The sequence below is a fragment of the Cyanistes caeruleus genome, chromosome 11 (assembly GCF_971803275.1).
Source record: "Cyanistes caeruleus chromosome 11, bCyaCae1.hap1.1, whole genome shotgun sequence".
NCBI classification, from domain to species: Eukaryota; Metazoa; Chordata; class Aves; order Passeriformes; family Paridae; genus Cyanistes; species Cyanistes caeruleus.
The window spans coordinates 21,516,412-21,538,298 of record NC_141711.1 but is presented as its reverse complement, the minus strand read 5'-3'; the positions used below and the strand labels follow the sequence as shown (position 1 = coordinate 21,538,298).

The 21,887-nt window shown below is 45.0% G+C and overlaps 2 protein-coding genes across 3 annotated transcripts in view; both read left to right on the top strand.

Annotated features, from left to right (window-relative positions):
- The window catches only part of LOC111942221 (uncharacterized), a 101,125-nt gene that overhangs the window by 972 nt on the left and 78,266 nt on the right, over positions 1 to 21,887 (top strand). The window lies entirely within an intron of this gene.
- Positions 11,766 to 20,455, top strand: LOC147651119 (membrane-anchored junction protein-like). Of its 2 annotated transcripts, none has more exons than XM_086846599.1 (8): positions 11,766 to 11,884; positions 12,523 to 12,643; positions 12,933 to 12,978; positions 14,269 to 14,344; positions 16,086 to 16,211; positions 17,501 to 17,532; positions 18,307 to 18,416; positions 20,155 to 20,455. In XM_086846599.1, exons 2-8 carry the CDS (start codon positions 12,543 to 12,545, stop codon positions 20,321 to 20,323), a joined length of 660 nt encoding a protein of 219 aa, XP_086702725.1. In that variant the 5' UTR covers positions 11,766 to 11,884; positions 12,523 to 12,542; the 3' UTR covers positions 20,324 to 20,455. The 2 variants fall into 2 exon arrangements, with proteins under 2 accessions (XP_086702725.1, XP_086702724.1); XM_086846598.1 differs by lacking the exon at positions 11,766 to 11,884 and adding an exon at positions 12,210 to 12,398.

The following is a 21,887-nucleotide window of genomic DNA, read 5'->3' as shown; positions in this document are numbered from 1 at the left end:
GAGATGTCCTGTGCAAAATGGGGCGGCAAGGTGCCTGCAGGCCCCAGCTCTGGGGGAAACAGAGAACATCCTGGCCATATCCACCGTGCTGCCAGCTCAGCAGCAGAGCACAGCACGGGCTCACGCTGCCCATTGCTCCCACAGATTCAGCCGGCACCACAACTCATGCTCAGAATATCTGGGAAAGCATGAGAAGAATTTTCAGCCCGGGAACACATGGTTTGATTAAGCTAATGGCCATTTTGGTTGCTGGAGCCCTTTTTCTGATGATGTGCTGTGCTGGAATCTGGTATTGCTGGAACAGAAAAGGGTGAGTGTTTTGTTGATCTCTACGTCAAACAGCTTCTTGAAAGGCTGCTCATAGTAAACATTCCCAGTGAGGCTGCTGTGGACTTGTGGGTAGTCAGTGGTTTCCCAAATAACCCTGCTGAGGGTTCTGCTGCTGCCTGGGGCTTTCATTGGCCTCCTAATTGCTGGGCCTTGTCCTGGGGAGCCCACTTGGGCTGCAGCCAGTACTGGCTGCCACTGAGGCTGCCTGGCCAAGAGCAGCCCCAGGAGCAGCAGGCAGAGGCAAAGCAAGGTGGGCAGGAGGAAGAGTGGGAACGAGATTGCCCTTGAAAGGCAGAGGTGCTCTGGGGCCTGCTCCTGGCCAGGGACCCTGCCCAGAGCCATCCCCTGCTCGCTGGGGCCTTGAGGGGCAGCTCTCCAGCTGGGCCAAGCTGTGCCAGCAGCTGCAGCTGTGCTGGGGAGCCTTGGCCGCTCTGGGCCCTGCTGTGCAGGAGGGTCTCTGTGTGCCAGCGGCAGCTGGGGGCCTCAGCCACCTCCTCTCTCCACAGGAGCATGTCTGCACCTTCAGAAGACCAGCCAAAGGCTCCCCTCAGCGAGAAGCTGACCTGTCATCCCCGGTCTTTAAATCTGTCCCCATCTGCTGTGCTGCAGCCCCATTTTGAAGGTGTCCCAAAACCTATACCTCCAAAGCTAAACCCTATTCCCCAGACCCCCCTGGATCTGCTCCCTAGTGTGCAGGAGGTGCCCTTTGTGCCAGGAGCAGATGGGGCCTCAGCCGCCTCCTCTCTGCTCAGGAGCACCTCTGCACCTTCAGAAGACCTGACAAAGACTTTAGTCAGCGAGCACTTGACCTGTTACCCCTGCGCTTCAGCTCTGTCCCCATCTGCTTTGCTGCGGGTGCAGCCCCGTTTTGAGGGTGTCATAAAACCCAAACCTCCAAAGCGAGACCCTCTGCCCCTGAGCCCCCTGGCCCTGCACCCTGGCCAGGACTGAAGGTGGGCAGCCCCTGTCCACCAGAGCAAGCCTTGGCCCATGTTTTGTGTTTAAATATTGGCCCATGTTTTGTGTTCAAATATTGGCCCATGTTTTGTGTTCAAATATTATCCCATGTTTTGTGTTCAAATAAAGAGTTGAAACTGTTACCCCAGTGTCTGGCTGGTACCACCAGCAAAGCCCACACGGCACCAGCCCCGGCTGAGCTCCATGTCCAGGAGCAGCCGGTGACTCAAGCCAGAGTTTTCCAGCTAGCTCAAATACAGGTTTTCTTCTCTCTCCGGCCCACTGCCAGGAGGGATCTTGGCCAGAGCTGCTGTCTGGGTTTAGATCAGGATTTGAGCAGTCCAATTCCCTCTGAGCACAAGTCTATAGACCAAGTAAAGAAGCTGTAATAAATTTTTATTATTTGTTAATCAAATTAAATATTATTATTAAAACATGATTGCTAAGGTTGTTTTAAAAAAGCTAACATAGCAGAAACGCCTAACCACAATGACCACATATGCGGCTGTGAAGGCAAGAAGCTGAAACTGCAGAGCTGGAGCTGCAAAATGCCATCCAGCTGTAAAAAGGGGAAGTAGAACATCTCCTTATTAAGGACAATTGCCTACCCACGACCACCAAGAGGCAGAAGAAGACCCCCTAGCAACAGGAAGGGAAGCGCAGGTGCTGATGCGATCCAGGAAGACACAGATGCAGGGACTGTATAAAAAAGGGAACCTCCTCAGCCAAGGTGCGCGCCATGTGCAGGACACTTAAGAGGAAGTGTCCTCCGGCTCGCCCCCAGCTGGGTTTTTGCTTGCTTTACTGCTTGCTGAATTAATAAAAATTGGCTTTCATTAATTATTATATAAATTGTCCCTTCTATTTTGTCACGACAATTTATAACAGAAGCCATAAGGGGGACTCTTCTGGGTTATATTTCACAATGTATTCTTGCAAAGGGAACGCCAGGAAGAGGCAAAGGTTTGGGGGTCTGGGCTGATTATTTTAACAGGACTTCTTTGGAGGGTGCGAGTTTCAGAAAGAACCAATTATTTTTCACAGCTAGCAAACTTAAAAACTTTTTACAAATCAATGTTAAACACGCTAAGATAAGAAGTAACAGACACAGACTCCTTCGAATGCCTACAAAGGTGTAGGAGTAATCTCACAGGAGGGGACTTGGGTATTCGGGGAGAGCGGGGCGGGGGACAGTCACCCGACCTCCTTTAGATGGGACACAGGAGACGGAAATGCCCCGGGGACCACCGGCGAGAACACTTCACTATCCTCGGGAAACCAAAAGGCTGAGTCCCCCGCATGTTCCTGGGCCGGGGCCGGAGAAACACAGAGCGGCCCCGACTGCTGGAAATGACAGCGGCGCTTTCTCTCCGTCCCCTCAGGCTCCCCGCTGCATCCCCACGGCGGGGCAGAGGGGGAGGGCGGTCGGCACGGCCCCCGGCGGCAAGGACTCAAACAGAGGGGTCCTTAAAAAGGAAACTCCAGAAACAACGATAAACCTGGGCCCCGGCAGGGAGCGGGGAAGGACAGAGGAAAAAAGCCTCAACCTCTGGCGCTCCCCCCGGAGTGGGGTACGGGGGAGGAGTGGGCACTCCCCGAGCTGACAGCCAGAGGGGAATGACACAACAAGCCGGGGCTGACCACGGTGTGGGCAGGCAGGAGCCAGGCAGGGGCTGCTGTGACCAGCGGTGGGGCCCCGAGGGGCTGGGGGAGTCCAAGCTGAGCGTCCCTGGGCTGAGGGCACATTTCCTTCAGTGGCATCACCTGGGCCTGCACCTCATGAGGCACGCAGGGCAAATTTCAGCTCTCTCCTGAAGTGTGCAGGGTTCCCACATGAGGTGTGCAGTAGGGTTTAATTGAGAGGGTTTTTTTCTCTTCTCAGCACAGCAAAGGGGACACTCTTGGCTGAGGTTTTGCAGTGCTTGGAGAAAACCTCTTGCGAGCACTTGGGCCTTGCCTGTGGGCACAGTGGGCAGGTGGAGCCCATCCCTTGAGGCCAGTCTGGGCTGCTCAGGCCGGGCTAGGCCAGGTGAGGGCCCTGGCAGGGAATGGCTGCAGCTGTGGGGTCTGATGAGGCTGCCAAGCTTCAGCCTGGCCCTGTGCTGCAGCCAAACAGACATTTACAGCTATGGCCATTCTCTGGGGCACAGGAGGCACCCAGGGGTATAACTGGGGCAGTGGCTTCTCACCCTGAAGGGAGGCTGGCTCTCTTGGTTCCGAGGGCACAGCTTCAATCCCAGTTACCTTTGTGAACCTGCTGGGGAAGTATTGAGGGGCAGAGAATTCCAACCCTTCTCACTGGGAAGCATGGCTGCTGGTGTGGCGTTTTTAAATTTTTTGCCCTCTAAATTTGTGTCCTGGCAGAGGGTTAAGTTTGCTTGCTCTCAGTAAGAGCCTTTTCTTCTTGGTGCTTGGGGGGCTGCAATGCAGCCAGGATTGAAGAAGGATCAGCAGCTGCTTGGTCCATGTTTGTGGGATACCTTGTGGGGCACCTTTTGGCTGTGATTTATGGTAGTGCTTATGCAGGCATTTTACAAAAACTGGCTTCAGTTCTTTCATCTTGTCAAAGTTGGGAATAAATGTCTTTAACACAACTTTAATATTAAGAGCCAGGCATTACTTGCTTGAAGTGCTGCATGCACAGGCCATTGGAATCACAGGCCCAAGGCACAGGAGCAGCCCCGAGTGGGAGCCCTGCCATGAGTCCAGGGCCACAGCCAGCCCTGGCTCCCAACTGGGCAGGGCCTGTACTGGCTCCTGACAGGGCCTGGCTCTGTCCCCTTGGGCTGGGGGAGCTGTCACAGAGCAGGGAGGGTCAGGGATGGCTGTGGCTGCTCAGGGATGGCTTTGGCCTGAGTCCCTGGAAGGAGCCACTGCCCAAGCGGCTGCGCTGTCCCTGGGCTCTGCTCCCGGCCTTCTGGGCTCTGTTGGGTGGCACAGCCTGTGCCAAGGGGCAGCAAGGTGCCTGCAGGCCCCAGCTCTGGGGCAAACAGAGAACATCCTGGCCGTATCCAGCATGCTGCCAGCTCAGCAGCAGAGCACAGCACGGGCTCACACTGCCCATTGCTTCTGTAGATGTTATCACTGAAACAGGAGTCTATGTCGAGGATGCAGTGAACTGTCTGCCCCCAGGATGTCCACAGGTCCTGCATGATAGGCACAGTAGTGACACTGTTCACTGTGCCACTTGTCCTGATATGCTGCTGTTTTGGGATTTGGAAGCTTTACGACATGAGATGGAAAGTTGTTGATTTTTGTCCACAGTCATGCTGCTGTGCACTTGTGGGTAGTCCTTCATTGCCCAAATAACTTTGCTGAAAGTTCTGCTGCTGCCCAGGCCTTTCTTTGGCCTCTTCACTGCGGGGCCTTGTCCTGGGGAGCCCGCTCGGGCTGCAGCCAGTGCTGGCTGCCACTGAGGCTGCCTGGCCAAGAGCAGCCCCAGGAGCAGCAGGCAGAGGCAAAGCAAGTTCACAAAATTTGGCAATCATTTCATGATAGGACAGAAGTTATTTAAGAGCTCATGTAAAGTTTCATGGTAACAGTGATGTTACTGGACAAGCAAATTTGCTACAATTCAGTGTTAAAACCAATCCAACCTGATGAAATTTTGGCTTTGGCCTTGAGACTTTTCTCTTTGTGTGAGCCCTGTTCTGGATTGACTCCCAATCAGTCTTGGAGCCAGTTCTGGGTGAAGGCTCATCCCAGCCCTGACCCTTAGCAGATTTGGGCTCCAAGAGGAAACTGAGGCTGCACTGCACGTGACTAGGCTGCAGGGCTCCATTATCAAAGGGCTTTGAGAAGTTTAAATGACTATATTTTTACTACATGGCTTTGTGTATGAAATTAATTTACTTTTTTTAAACTTAGTTTTAGAAAAACTTATTTTCCAGTTCTTTTTCCAGTTCTTTGATTAATTGAGTGTAATTGAGTAAATTACAGCATAATTATCCTATGGCTGAATTACAAGGCTGTAAGTACTATAAAATGAAATAATTTTTATACTCTTCTGTCTTTCACAGACTATTCAAACTTACATTGGTTCGATGTGACCAGCAGAAGAGTTTTACTCCTCTTTTACTTCAAACAAAGAGCAGAGCTGGAATCTGTTGGAATGAATCTTTTCACTTCATAGCTTATGCATACTACCAGGGTTCTTTCATTTTTTTCCAGCTCTGGGCTGGAATATAAAAATATAACAACAGCAAATACTCCTGTGTTGGAATACAAAATAAAAGCTTTAATACATAAATGAGTATAAGCAGAAATTCTGTATTTATTTTAGGTTTGATGATGTCCACAGTTGCACAAGCATAGTGTGACAGTAATGACATTAATATTTAATACTAGTATATTTTAATTTGCAATATATAACAAATCAAGTATGTCTCATTTTCTGCTATTCAAAGAAAACTAATAATAAGCTGATAACATGCAGCTTGGGAACTATTTCGACACTTTTGGTTAAATTACCACTCCTGACTGTAAAACCCATGATAAATAACAATTTTAATCTACTACTCCTAAAAATAAAATAATTGTGACATCATGGCTCTCATAGGGTGGCTTTACCTTTAAGATGGCTTTGGGAGCTAAGGAAGTTGAAGCTGCTGGTGGCTGATGGGAGTCTTTTCTCCTGACCAATTATTGGTCATTTCTGAGAATTGGTGGTGGTTTTAACCATTGAGAAGTGAGATCAACCTGTGAACACCACCTTAAGATGTAAAGCAGGGTTCTCTTGCTCTCTTTGGTTTCCTGATTCTGAAGAGGTAACAGGCTCTGTCTCGGCCTCCTCCCCCTCCCCCGTCCAGGCCGGACAAGGCTGCAGAGGGCGGGGGGAAGAGAAACGGAGCCGGCCGGCCTGACTGGGTTTGCAGTTTCTGCTGCTGAACTGAAACCTGACACCATGAACATCTGTAGCTTTCCAAGACTTTGACTCTTTTACTACCTGGATGAGACTTACAGATTACTCCTTTTTCCCAGAGAGAGAGAGACAATCAACATAAAAAAAGACATCATAAAACCATCAAAGACAGTGAAGAAAAGAGTTAAGTTTTAGATGAGGAAGAGAATAAGGAGATGCTTTATAAGCTGAAATATTTTTCTGTTAAAGCTATGGAGATGGACAGTAGTGTTCTGAAAAAGCTCCCTTAATTCATGACAGAGTACATTGGGAGGAATGGAATGTTCAAAGTGTGGATTTTGAGCAAAACAGTGAAGCAGTTGTGATACAGTGAGGTGGTGGAACAGAGGAGAAGAAGTAATAGTTGAAGATTTGGGGCTCTGTTGTGGTTTTAAAGCAGTAATTAAAGAATTAGTAGAAAACTTACTCATTTTCTTGCTGTGAGATATGGATTAGAACAAGAGCAAAACAGGGGTAAAACTTAAAAGGAATAAAGAAAGTTTATTAACAAAAGTACAAGAATAAAAAAACTAAAATAAAACTTCCAGAAAACTCCTTTTTTTCTCCCACTACCCAACCATTCCCTTGTTTACATGACAACATAGAGACAAAAAACTTTGGAACTTTGGTGCTTAAACAGTCCCCAATTCCTGCTAGAATCTTTTCATCAGTCTCTGTAGAGAAACAGAAGTCTTCTTCTGCAAATCCATGGAGTTTCTCACGAGAAAACTATTTCTGTTATAATTTTCTATTTTTCTGATGCCAGCTGCCCGAAATCTGTCATCAGTCCTCTCCTCCCATTTCACATCACTCTGAGGTGTGTATGGGTCCATGAGTCTAGGGATGTCATTTTTAAGGATGAGTTATTCAAAGGCAGAAGTTCTCTTCATCTGTCTCTGTGAGCCTCCCTGGAAACAGAAGTTTTCTCTTTGCCCCTCAAGGCCCCAAATCTTCAACTATTACTTCTCCCCGCCCTGTTCCAGCACCTCACTGTATCACAATTACTCCACCTTTTGCTCAAAATCCACACTTTAAACACTCCATTCCTCCCAATATACTCTGTCATGAATTAAAGGAGTTTTTTTTCAGAACACTATTGTCCATCTCCATAGGTTTAACAGAAAAACATTTAAGCTTAATTAAAGCATCTCCTTATTCTCTACCTTTTCTGAAGCTTAAATCTTTTCTTTACTGTCTCTTATAAAGTCTCTTTACATGTTGATTACTCTCTTTTTCTCTCTCTGGGTAAAAGGATTAATCTGCAAGTCTCATCTGGGTAATGAAAAGGTTAAAATCTTGCCCAGGCTTTGTAGATGGTTTTGTGATCTCTGTCGGAGCAGCGGCTGGAGCTGTCTGCAATGGAAGATTCTTCATGGCTGCTCTGGAGAGTGTGGTCACTGTCTCAGCCCGCCACAGGTCAAGAGCTTTTTCTTTCTTTACTCAGCAGTCTGTGGTGAATTCAGTCACAGCAAAAACTGCAGCTGAGCCAGGAACCGGCCAGGCCCGGCCAGAGCCCAGGGCAAGCCCCGCAGGCCCCATCTCCTGGCCTGGAGCCGCTGGGCCCAGCCCAGCCCCTGCCCGGGCCGCATGCCCTGGGCCGGGGACGGGAAGCCAGCTGGAGCTCTGTTACCTTTCACAGCCAGGAAACAAAGAAATTCCCAGGCTTAGGTCTTAAGGTGGTGTTCACAGGTTGATCTCACTTTTCAATGGTTAAAACTGCTGTCAATTCTTAGAAATGGCCAGCTGTTGGCTAGGAGACAAACTCCCACCAGCCTCCAGCGGTTTTAACTTCCTTAGGTGTTTCTCTTTGTTTTCTTAAATGCCAATCTATCACAGGCTGCTTGAGGCAAAGAAAAAACTTCTGTTTCCAGGGAGGCTCACAGAAACAGATGAAGAGAACTTCTGCCTTTGAATAACTCATCCTTAAAAATGACATCCCTAGACTCATGGACCCATACACACTTCAGTGATGTGAAATGGGAGGAGAAAATCTGATGACAGATTTCTGGTCAGCTGGCATCAGAAAAATAGAAAACTGTAACAGAAATAGTTTTCTCGTGAGAAACTCCATAGATTAGCAGAAGAAGACTTCTGTTTCTCTACAGAGACTGATGAAAAGATTCTAGCAGGAACTGGGGACTGTTTAAACATCAAAGTTCCAAAGTTTTTTGTCTCTATGTTGTCATGTAAACAAGGGAATGGTTGGGTAGTGGGAGAAAAAAAGGAGTTTTCTGGAAGTTTTATTTTAGTTTTTTTATTCTTGTACTTTTGTTAATAAACTTTCTTTATTCCTTTTAAGTTTTACCCCTGTTTTGCTCTTGTTCTAATCCACATCTCACAGCAAGAAAATGAGTAAGTTTTCTACTGATTTTTTAGTTACTGCTTTAAAACCACGACAATGGCATTAACATTAAAAATTATATTCTTGCATACATAACACAGAACTTTATCAAATACTAAAATGTATTGAAAATCTATTAGGTAATTGCTTTTATGTGTTCTGTGATTACAGCAAATTACCATACTCTAATGTTGCTAAAATATAATTTTAATGTATCCAGTTTCTAGAGTGTATATAGTACAAGAACAAATATATGCAAAGGTCTGGTTTCACTTCTAACTTCTTCCAAATAGTTGTGTCTAGTCTGCTGCATTTATTTTAGTATTTTGATTCTGGTTTATGATATGGGTTAAGACAATGACAAAATTCTTGGTCTTTTCAGCTACATACTGAAAAATTACATACATAAGAAATTAAAAGCCTTACCTGAATGAATTTACCTCTCAGAGACAAATTATAGTAAACACGTGCCTATCTTTGGTACAACAGTAGTTTCTGTCTGAGCATTCCTGCACAGTGTTGAAATGTTTTTGGTAGATCTTCAAGCATTTCCCATCTGAGGCTTTTTTCCTCCATAGTAATCCTGCAGAAAGATAAACCTGAAAACTTGTTGGTAACACATTCAAACAAGTCACATCTAGGTATATAACAGCGAGAGAATGAAGAAAAAAATTTGGGTGGTCTAACAAGCATTGAAAAGAAACAAATTCTTTTTCTAACACAGTAGGCCCACAAAAGCTAAACTGACTGAAGAACACTGGGTTTTCTTACCAAGGCAGAGCAAGATGTTACCACCTGTCTAGAGGATATTCATAATAATCCCTTAAAAAGTACTGGAAAACAACTTTTTTTTTTTTTTAATTAAAAATACAGTCACACTGTTAAATTATCACATTGGCCATATTCACTGTTTTTCAAGTATTACTGTTGGAGGGTAATTTTCTCACAAATGGGATGGGACCACCGGCTGAAGCTTTTATTTCAGGCACCAGTCTCAGCTACAGACACAGGAGATGGCACAAGCTCACGTCTACCACAAGCAGCTCCAAAATCTCTTTGTTACAGAACATTTTATAAGTTTTTCACGCAATAGCATATTGCTAAAACTTACAGACAGTTGTTCTAGCCAAACATTAAAAGCACATGTACACCTCCAAACAATGCTTGTTTGCTTTCTATTAACAGTTTGTTATATTCTATTACTAAGCTTAAAACCATCTACTATTTTGTAAGCATGTTTTTCTGCAGTCTTAAGGTCCAGCTTAGCCAAGCCTAACAACTCAACTATTGTTTCATGTCCTTGCATATTGTATCTTCTTTACTTTTAGGCTTTGCAGCTGCAGCTAGCTCTAAGTTCTCTGCTTTTTCTCTCATGAGGCCTATTTTCACAGCTTCTGAAAGTCCTCTTACCTTTACTGTTTCCCACATATTATGTTCAAATGACATTTTTCAGAGCATATACAAAGAAATATTCAGAATGCCTAAGTACCTTCCCCTGCCTTGGCACAGATTCTCTTCAGAAGCAGCCAGGACTGGGAGATACTGGAATTGCTCACCAGAGAGTATTGCCATGTCGCTGTCACAAAAAGTCAATCTCAGACAACTTCTTGTGCCCAAACCTCACCTTAAGAGCTTACCATGTGTTTTATATAAACCAAAAATACTTTATTACTGGATTATTATTTTATTACCAAAAATATTTGTTTACTGGAATTGTTTTGAAACACAAAATGGAATAAAATTCCTAAGTGCCTAAACATCTTAGGCATTAATTTGAATAGTTTTGCATGGCACATATCTCAGTTCTTTAGAGTACAGCTGAAAGAAGCCATATAATAATTTTCTTAGAGAAGGGGAATGGAACCAGTTTTTTTCCTCATTTATTCCTATCAATGGACTATTGAGCACAAGAACGTAGTGTATAAAATATATTGATCTTGGACATGAAAATGTTGGAAAGACAGGCACACATTAAATGTGGCTGTGGGTTAAACTTGATGAACTACATCTACAAGCCTTCCCCCCTCAGCATTTTCTCTAGTATGGGTAAGAGGGGGAGGTGCATACAGTGTTCCAGGAATGACCAGAGGATATCAGGAAGCACAGTAGTGCTAAGACAATTTAAAAAATAATGAATTGGATTCCAGCTTTTGAGGTCACTTTATCTGGCAGTAGTGCAGTAGGATTCCTGAGGGTGCTATCCTACTGTAAAACCAACTTAGAGCCGCCCATTTGCTATTGAAGAGCAGCTCAAGCAGGACATAGCCCTTGTTGCTGAGATGCACCCAAAAGGGTGGGTTTAGCTTTGTTAGTGAAGCTTGTTTTCCACTGCGTTATCTGCTTGCTTGAACATCATTTCCCCGTAGTTATCGATTTCCTGCTTGTGCATGAAATTCATGTGTCAATTCACTTCCTGACTCCCTAAGCTTATTTTCCTTTTCTTAAAACCAAAAGTCAGTGAAAATCGAACTGTTCTGCAGCTGCTGAATTATTCTCTACATCATGTCTTTACCAATGCTGAGGGGCTGCATCGTGCAGCTGCTTATAGGAACTGCACTTGAGATCATCCCACTGAGTGGATGGCGAGGGACGCTGTGTAAGTCCCTGGGTATTAACACCGTGGGAAGAGGGAAGATCTTTCAATTCCAGTCTTTCTTAAAAAGATGTAGTATATAAAATGTTCCAGTTACATAAAGGGAGGACAACAGGGGCTGCAGCAGAAGAGGAGCTGTGTGAGTCAGAAAAGGAAAAGAAAGACGTGCTGTGGTGGCTAAGGATCGACCCCCAGCCCCTCTCGTGGCAGGTCTAGTGCCTGCTGGAGCCTCTGTCTCATCTGAGATGCCACCTCAGCAGCCCAAGCCCGCCCAGCTCCAGCATCCGCCACCACCACGTCCTGCTCCGCTACCCCTCAGAGGAAAGGGGCTGGAGAGCTGCGGACCCGCTCTGGGCCACGTCCCTCCTCGCTACCTGCATCGGGGCTCGGCTGGGCTCGCCTGGGCTCGCCTTGCTTCGGCTCAGTTCGGCTCGGTTCGGCTCCATTGGGCTGGGCTCGCCTTGCTTCGGCTCAGTTCGGCTCGGTTCGGCTCCATTGGGCTGGGCTCGCCTTGCTTCGGCTCCATTCGGCTCGGTTCGGCTCCATTGGGCTGGGCTCGCCTTGCTTCGGCTCCATTCGGCTCGGTTCGGCTCCATTGGGCTGGGCTCGCCTTGCTTCGGCTCCATTCGGCTCGGTTCGGCTCCATTGGGCTGGGCTCGCCTTGCTTCGGCTCCATTCGGCTCGGTTAGGCTGGGCTCGGCTGAGCGCCACTCGGCTCCGCTCAGTCGGCAGCCCCGGCCCGGTGGACGCGGAGCGGAGGGAGGTCGGTAGGCGCCGGAGTTGTCCGGAGACCTTTCAGGCCGCCCCCGACTCTGGGAAGGCGGCGCCATCTCGCGTCTGGCAGGGCAGACGCTGGGCCGGCGTCCGCAACGGGGCCCGGCCTTGCTCCAGGGGGCCTGGGCTCTCCGCCCCACCCCGGGGGCAGCCGGGCACTGCTCGCCGCTGGTGCCGGCGGCGGCGGCTGAGGGGCAGCGGGGACGTGCGGGGGGGGCGGGGAGCAACGAGCTCTTGCGGGCCGGACTCGCGGGGATTCCCGGATCCGCGGCAGCCGGGGCTCCCCCTCAGGGGGTCGCGGGCCCCATGAGGCTCTGCGGAGGGGGCTGGGGGTTGCCGGCCCCGGGGCGGGAGGCCACTAAAGCTCCAGGGACCTCGGCAGAAACAGGTGCAGGGCAGCACAGCTGAAGACGGGGTGACCGTCTGCTCTAGGTCTGTCCTCGGATCCTGCTCAAAAATAGGCGCTATTGAAACGGACACTCCGATCAGCCTTTTGCTGACTGGTAGGAGAGTTCTCTCTGCTGATGTCCCCTGGAGAAAAAAACCTGCATGTAATCTTTTCGTATGACAGAACGAGATGTGGTGAGGGGGGTTAGGACTTAACCTTTGACTCTCCTGCTTTGCTAGTCTGGCGTTCGGGGAGAGAGATGTCGTTGAAACCATTCACCTATCCATTGCCTGAAACAAGGTTTCTTCATGCTGGCAGGCATGTGTACAAGTTTAAAATCCGGTATGGCAACTTCAACAGGTACGTGTGTTAAAGCCAAGAAGTCAGCCTGCTGTCTGTTGACTGCATGTGGTAGTGAGTTAATACAAGACCTTAAAACACAGAATACAAGTGGGTAGAAAGTTCGCACAGAGCAATCCTTGGAATAAGGGATGTTTTTTAAGAGTAATAAATGAGGAATTAATCTGCCTGTTAAGTATTTTTTCCTGTTCAGTGGGAATTATGTTTTGTTGCTGTTTAAACTCTTACATGAAACGTAGCTTTGTTGCATTTTGACTGGGATGGTTCCAGCTCTCTCTTTGTTTCACAGTTCTCCCAGTCTCAGTCTCACTGAAAGTGCTGCCAAGGAGTCAGAGGTAGGAGCTGAGACAGGTCCATAGGACCTCAGATGGGTGTTAGGTGAGCAAATGCTTGTTATGGCACTGACAGTATTTTGTCAAATGCAGCATTTCAGGTGTGAATAATGGGGAACTTCCTGGAGAGTCTGAGTGTGGAAAAAAAAAAAATACATTAATGAAAAATATTCCTCAACAGACAAAATTTAGTGTAGAAGAGTCATGCTTTTGTTTGAAATATTCCAAAGAAGCTACTGACTCTTAAAATTGGACAAATGGAAACTCCTGTTTCCATGTTTCAACATTTCCTGTTGAGTTAGTGACAGTTTCTATCTGATTCCTCTTCAGAGTAATTCTTGCAGGAACGCTTTCTCAGGATTTTAGTCTCAACCTCAAAACTGACCATCAATTTCAAGTTGTCTGGCTTGACTGGCTGTTAATACCCCTTGGTTTTTCAGGAGCTGTGGCAATACTGGTGGGCTGGCTTGATGGAGGCTAATCTAATGCTAAATTGCATGTGTTTTCCTTGCAGCTGTGGAACCCATGGGTGTTCTTTTAAGGATGCCATTGCTTTGTGTCCAAGCACAAATTGATGGTCACAATTGATGAGTTGTGTTATTATCTTCTTCCTGAGACATAAGAAGGACTCTGCCATTACTGAGAAATTGAGACAAATATATTGCCTGCTTAAAAATGTTCCTTCCTATTAATTTCTAAAGATATTCAGAATATAGTAATAGCATTAAAAACCTTACTGAAGAAAATGTGCTGATTTTAATTGATAGGAAGAATTACATTTTTTTTTCACTTTTGAAAATATTAAAAGGTATTACAAGAAAAAGTTTTGTGTTTGTAGAGGAGGAGCTTGTTGGGGCTTAACTGCAGTTTCCTTGTAACTGATTTGAGTCAATATTCAGAGAAAGAAGAGTAGGTAAATGCTATGTGTGTTTTGCTGGAAAAATGAAATGACACTCCTTAAATTTAAAGCTTCTTAAATATAATTTTCCTCATTTTTCCATAGTAATTCTTCTATATTAATTTTAGATTAAGATACTCATTCACCTAAATTTCTATGAGTCTGTCAGTGCAGTGCACTCTAAAATGGCAGGAGGGAGTGGGGAGGAGAAGGGGAGAAGGAAAAGCAGAGTATATAGAACCTGGTCTTCCATAATTCAAACCTGGTCTTCCATAATTCACAGAAGCTGTAAAGTAATGTTAATTTTTTCCCCAAGCCTTGAAAGTGTACTTGACAGTGGAATTGTGACGATGTTTTTAATATTTTTCCTTTGTTTATTTTTTTGGCCTCTCCAGGAAGTTTTTCGAGTAATCCTTGGAAATCTTGATGATTTACATCCATTTTCTACAGATCACTTCACTGTCTTTCCATGTATCCTTTCTTCCCTACTCGTAGAAGATTCAATGACTTGTATCTTGTCTCCTTTGGGACCAGTCAGCAGATCTTTTCCATCTTCCCTAAAGTTTGCAGAGGCGTTGGGCTGCTGTCCACAGACAGTGCTGTAAAAGCTCTGTGCAGTTGCACAGCATGGTCATAGAGAAGCTGATACTATACATGAATATTGGCATGCACAGCTTTTGAGGAGTGTGGTTTCCTGGGATTTCACTTTTGATATAGAAGTGCTGTGGCATTTGAGATTGGATTATTCTAGCTAGCAGCTGTACTGCAGGCTCCTCTGCTTTCTAGGTGTTTTTTCATCAGAATGCACGGACTGGCCTTCATTTTTGTCTTCTGGCTTGTGCAACTGGACAGAATTTAGTTGTGTCTGCCACATATTCTGCAGATTGTTAATTTAAAACAACAGTAATTTGAAAAAAGAGATGACTTCATATTTCTGTTGTAGTTGCTGTTGTGTAATGGGTTAAGAAGTTACTCTCCTGAGGCTTTTGTTGAAGAGAAAAGTAATTCAGTTAAATGTTAGCATTTTCCATCTTAAAGGTGTGTCAGCTTTTGGATCAGATCTGGCATCACCTCCTGTGATTCTGAGTGCCCAGGAGTCATGAAGAGCTCCAAGGCATTCCCCTCCTGTCTTTGAAGACTGCATTATGCCTCCTAATAGCAGACAGGAATGAGGCCATCCTCTTTCTCTGTTTGAAGCAGGTACATACGACAGCAACCTATTCCTGTTAGAGGCAGGAAGATAATGTAGCCAAGAGCATCATTATACAGGAGGCAGCCAACCCAGCCATTATTGGTTTGCTTCTCTAAGCTCAGACAGTTCTGCCTGTGTGTTGAGGAGTGTTTGGTTCACAAACTTGTATTTCTAGAGCTTGTAAGTCCATCCACGTGCTCAGGCAGCACTGGGCCTGGAAGAGAACTGTGAGCTCAGAGGCCTGGCATGAGGAGTTGTCTTTCAGTTGGTGTGTCAGGCTCCTCTCTGTAGAGTGACTCTGTTAATCACCAGCTATGATTAGGCCAAAACGCAGGCAATTTCAGTCCTTAAAGGAACTGATTGTATCAATGTTTCATCATCGTCTGTCCCTGGGATGTTAGTTTCTGCTAGCAAATGTGGACTGACAGTATACATTTCACCTTTTTCTCCCTGAGATCAGAGGTGTGTGAAGAGACATGTCCAGCACCATTTGTTCTTCCAAGCAGAAGCTCCTGGATGTCAGACCTGCACTCACATGAAGGAAAGGCTATAACTGTGGTGGCTGTCATGTAAATTATCTCTTTCCCCCTGTTTTGAACTGTGAAGTAATGATGCTGCTTCTATGAATCCAAATCTTTTTCAATTTTTAAATAAAATTTTTAAATAAAATTTTAAAATAATTCCTTTTTAATTGGGAAGACTGCTGAGGGGTTTTTTTTATTCATAGGTTTAGAAGAGCCTGGCATGGTTTTTTGCAGGAGGGAGCCAATACTAAAGGCAGACACAGTTAAGGGAACAGAACCCTCTTAACACAGGTGACTGACGGGGCAGTGTGGATAAGTAAACCTGGGTAAGTGTTTCCTGTAGTGCGTTACACAAATTCATAGTAGCAGGTTGTATTTGCTCCTTTGTGCACATGTGCAGTGTGCTGTGTCTTTTGAAGCTTTAGGAGATATCTTCAGGACTCGTGTTCCTTTGAAATGTTAGTGTTGTGTTTTTAAATCTTACCATTCTTCTCAGATTTGAGTAAATGGGAGCGAGTATCAAAGATGAAATTCAAACATGAGAATGTCCATCTTGTGCCTTATCCCTACATTTGTAAGTTGTACCTAGAATTGAACTCATTTCAGCAAAGTATATCTTGTGGTAAGTCACTGTGATTGTGTTTGGGTAATTTTGGGAAACATCTATGATCTATGTCTTGCTTTTCTCTTTTCCTTCTCCTACTGTATCTGAATCAGAGAAAGCAAAACTGCATGTGGGATAACTGTACCATGAGTCTGAAATAGAGCATAACAGGGTGTTCTTTGTTGTCTCACATTGCTTTTCTAAAATTCCCTGAATTTCCTGTTGTCTTTCCAACCACGGCTGACTCTTTAGTTGGTATTTTTACGAAGCAGTGCCCATTGGCTCCCAACCTTCATTTTTAATGTCAGTCATTGGGCTGGAGCCAGCACATGCATGTATATGGGACACCTTTTTCTTCCTTGTGCTTTACTATGTTTGTTGACAGAGAACATCACACTCTTTGTTGCTATTTTACTAAAGAAAGAATGGATTTCTCTAAAAAAATAATGATAGTAATCATGGTAATAGCCTCTTTTATATAATTAGCAAACATTTTCCCCTCAACAGTGTCTCGTTTTCCAGGTTTTCTGTGAATTCTCTGAACAACCTCAGGCTGCAACTAAGGCCTCTGTGGGACTCTACATTTAAACTTCTTTTGTGAAAACTGAGTATTCTTACTATTTCCTGTTCTGATTATCAAGCTCTGAAAAAAGTTACTGTTTTTTTTTCTTTTAATGACTGCTTAGCAGATAATGTGATCTTTATAAAATTGCCAACTAGCAATTTCTTAGACTATCAAACATCCCATGTTTGGATGTAAAAGCTTCTAGCCATGGAGAGTTCACTAACTTCCCTCTACACCTGTTCCAGTATTTAATTGCCCTATCCAGATAGTTGTAGTGCATTACTATTCTAAAATTAGGATCATTATAAGGCTCTGTTCCTTTCAGACTTGATGTTTCAAATTTCTGTTGGTGGGGATTTGTCTTCAGGGAAATACATGTGAACCCCATACATCCTACAGCTGGCCAGTATTCTCTAGGGGCTGTGTTCCAGATGTCCTTGCATCTTCCATCTGGTGCCCAAAGCACAGTGAGATGCTAACTGTTCTTCAGGCCCTTGTCTTCTGAAGACACCTTTGACTTCTTGAAGACAAGCAATTGTCACATCCCATTGATATCTGGTGTTCATAGCCAGGAATTCTGGTTCAGGAAGAGCTGTATTTGAACATTTTCAATTTCAGTGTATCTTGTGCAGGTCCAGTAGTTTATCTTGCTCCTGGAAGAGGAACTGCAGTGCAAAAATGTATTTTTCAGTTGGTTAAAGTCCAGTCTAAATACTCACCAAGTTTTATACCTCTCTTGCAGGTAAAGAAGTAAAAAAGGGCAGTGATAAGCTTGTAAGTTGTGCATCTGGTTTTCTTTTGTTGTTCTAAGTATTCTTGAGAAGCAGAATATATGCCTTTAGGCAATGCTAGAGTTCTCCTACCACTAGGAGTTAGTCAGTCAGTGTAAAGTGGCACCAAATTCTCACCTGGAACCATCCAAGGGAGAGAAGTTCTTGTGGTAGTTCTGCTGGGCCTGGAAAGCAGTCTTGTATCAGGACCTAAGAGCCTGCTGCCTTGAGTTCCCCGGATTTCCTGCCAGCCTGAGTGAGCTGTCCAGTCTTTTCTCACTGGAAGAATCTGTGAGATTGATATTGCTGAGTAATTTAGTTCCCCAGGTATTGTGTTGTAAACAGCAAAGTTACGCTTATTTGAGGAGTTTTTGTGTAATGAGAGCTCAGGGTAGGTTTATTTTCAATATAGGTAAGTGTCTGAAGTGAATTAAAGAAGAATAATTCAAATCCAAATTTCCCCAAAGAAGTGTCCAGATTCCCCTACGGATTTTTTTTCTACCTCTGCATTCCTGCTACTTACATTCCTTGGCAGTCCTCTGAAAATGGAGGAAATAAGATATCCTAGAAAGAAATACTTTGTTTAAAACGGTTGAGCATAATTCTCTGGCTGACCTGCCAGTGCTTGCTTCTTCAGTCCTGAATCCTTTTTTGGTTTTCAGTGTATAAGCAGGGACAATTTTTGCAAAATATGAATGTACATTAACTATGAATTTTGTTCTAAAATAGAAAAGTCAAAATCAATTGTTATCAATACCCAGTTTGCAATGTTTTGAAGGTCAGGAGAAGAAACGAAGTGTCAGAAAGTACTGCAACGAAAGAAGCAGTGAAGAGGAGAAGAGTGGAAGTCAGAGATGATATCTCATGCCCACAATCATGTATGGACAGGTCAGTTGACTCCAAAAGAGTCTCCCAGGACACATATTAATATTTTTAATGTCTCTTGTACCTTCTTCATGTTTCATTTCTGTGCAATCCTTTGCCCCATTTTTCTTCTTCCTTTTCTTCCATGGGTAACACAATCTAAGCATCGTTGCTTATATTGGGAAGAAAGTGGTCCTGTACTTTCCAAGTTCCCATACCATTCACCAAAGCTCTGCCTGTTTAATTCCTCTGTGTTCACATCACCTTTTGAGTCACAGTGAGGTGATAGCTCAGCAGCCAGACAGAACAGTGCACTGACTTGCACACCTGAGTTTAGGACAGCAAGGGAAGAACTGGAACCAGTTTTCCACCTGCCTCCCAGCCTGCTCCATTGAGCCAGCTGATGAATTCTGCCCTCTTGGCTCAAGGCTGATGGCAAAACACCTTGGAACTTGCTCTTTTCCAACTGCTTTAAAGTCTCGAGAAATTGCATATGTTGTGTGTACACAGGAGTATTCTCCCACAACTTCACCATGTGTTTCTTCTGTAGCTATACTTCTCATGGTGATTCCCAAGTAGATCTCTAGCTTTGGATTTTACAGAATGGTTGAGGTTGGACAGGTCCTTTGATACCATCGAGTTCAAGCCCTCCTGCTCAAGCAGGGTCACCCAAAGCAATTTCCCTCAGGTCTTGAGTAGACTCTGAGGGTGGAACCACCACAACTGTGAGAGAGAGCCACTTGCAGTGTATGACCACAGTTCTAGTCAAAAAGGTTTTTCTTGTGTTCAAATTTAATTCCATGTTTTGCAGTCTGTGCCTTTTTCCTCTTGTCCTGCCAGAAGACAAGAGGGTTGAAGAGAGTCTGGCTCTCTGTTCTTCATTCCCTCCTATCAGGTGTACATTGGTAAGATCCCACCTAAGCCTTCTCCAGGCTAAACAGCCTCATCTCTCAAAGCCTCAGTTTACCCCGGTGAGTCCCAGTCATGTACTGGGGTTTCTGCTCCAGACTGGGACAGAGGTGCCTCAGCAGCCTTGAACAGAGGGCAGAGATCACTGCTTGAGGACAGTGATTTGGCAGAGCTCTGCCTAATTCAGCTCAGGGTATTGTTGGACACCTTCAGTGTGGGGGTACAGAACTGGCTCTTGGCTAACCTTGGGCTTAGTTCTTGACTACCTCTCAGAGACCCAGTGTTATTTTCAGGCTGGCAGGCTTCTTTTATTTTTTTTAAAAGAAGAAAATGTATACCTGTATTGGATCCTCACAAGTATGTGTCAAACAGTCGTGGATCCATCCATGGGCAGAAGTGTTTACACACACCTTTCCCCTCCCATGTACAGACTATATGCAATCATCTACCTTGTTGCCTTATATCCTTCCCAATTCCCAGATGTGTTTCATGCAGGGATATTAACAAAGTTTGAAGCCAGTTCTTCTCCTGCTCATGCAAATGTAGTCCTTTAATCCCTCTCCCATCCCCCTGGCTTGTTTCTACTCGCAGTACAACTGTTGGATATGAGGGAAGAATGAGCCCAGGATTCAGAATGCTTTTATTTCTTTTAGCCAAAGACAATCAAGTTGTAGGTTAATAAAATACAAGGTGAAAAAAGACTATTTCATGATCCAGTCTAGCAGTTCTCTCTAGGTCCTGTATCTTGCCTCAGCAGGTATGATTAGAACAATCCATAATTCCTAAGTGTATGCTTGACTTCAAAATCCAATTTGTGAGCATTAGCTTCAAGCCTTCTGTCATTTTTTCCCAGTTACACTGTTATACTGGAGAGCTCATTCAGGCTGAGCATCTTCCCTGCCCCAGGAAGGAGTGTGTCTGCTGTAGTGAGACCAGCTCTCTGTCTTCTTTCTGGACAAGCTCTTTTGCTCCTAAATTCTCTTGGGGGGGTTGGGTTTTCTTGGGGTGCTACTGAGCATTGAGAAATCAGAATTTCCAAGTGACACTGCCAGTGATTCTGATCACCTCAAGTGAAGCCGGGATGGTTTTTCTGCACATGCATCCCTTTGTACTTCTCCATATGGAGTTTCCTCTGTCATTTTAATGCTCCACAACCAAGCCTTGCAAGATCTTTCTGTGGTTCTTTGCTATCTGCCCTGGTAACCTGTCACCCTGAAAACTCAGCTTCTGAGCTTGCTAACATAGTTTTCTAAAGACTTTCCCAGGACAGTAACTGTAAACATAGATATGTGTACATTCTTTCTGTTACACGTCATGTGACGGGCATCTCTCATGGCCAGTGCAGTGAGAAAGTGTTATCCTGACCATCCAATCCCTGGCCATGGTCAGAAGCCTAGAAATCCTGGGAGGAAAAATAAACTCTGCTCTTTCTTGCACCACACCTCAGCCTGTGTCCGCGTGATCTATTCATCTTCAGCAGCAACAGTAATCTTGTAAGATTCACAAGCTCTCTCGGCTATCTGCTCATCCCCCTTTTCATTTAACACTTTTTAATTGCTTGTTTGTCATAAAAAGTCAAAATGAGTGCATATTTTCATTTTTAAGGAAGAGTTTGAAACATGAATACAAATACAGATTAAGGGTATCTATCTTGTTGAGTAGAGTCCTACTATAGTCCTGGTTTCTAGTGATGTACTTGGAGTAGCTGATTCCTTCTTGTGACTTATTGTAAACTCAGTTTTTATTTGCTTATCTTTAGAACTGGAGCAGAGTGTCTTCACCAGATGAGTAAAGCAGAACATGGATTTGAAAAGGTAAGCTACAGAATATTCAGAAAGAGACAACAGCATCAATTAATCCTGGACCCTTACAGTGGAAAACATAAAAATGCCTGCAGGTAATTAGTCTCCTTTTTCCCTGCATCACCCTAATAAATTTTTACTCCTCTCCAGACTGCAAAGGGATGTATTATGTTTTTTTTGAGATGACACAAGCTTTTCTGACTGTCAAGCTACAAGCTTGGGGGTAAGCTCAGCCTCTGAGAGGTGAGCCTGAGGGATGCCCTGCCTTTTCTCCAGGACTCCAGTCCTCTGTCATCTCACATGCCCCTTTATGGAGGATTCCACAAAGGGCCAACAGTAGGTGCTGGCATCTTTACCTTGGCTTCGCTGTGACCATGTGCCACTCCTCAGCTCTCTCTGCTGATGGCCATGCAGGCATCACCCTGTGGCTGAAACACTGCCATGCCTTTTCTCACTATGGCATCAGAAGGCAGATTCATGACAGGATTGTTCCAGAGGGATTGGCTGTTGGTCTCTAAAGCCACTGTTCTCCAAAGACCTTGTTAGGAGGAGAAGATTCTTTCTCTTGTAGCCCACAGGCTCCAAGGTTGCTCAGATAGAGCTGCTCTTAGGCATACCCCAATGCCCGTGGTCCTCCTGGCTGTTGCACATCCTCCCAAATACACTTCATCTATTTTCTGGATACCCATTCTAAATTCAATTCAAATCCCTACCACACTATCACCTTTCTGGCTTTTCCCCCCCTCTCTAACTCTTTGGAAGTGTTTTTTTTCCAAGGAGGCAA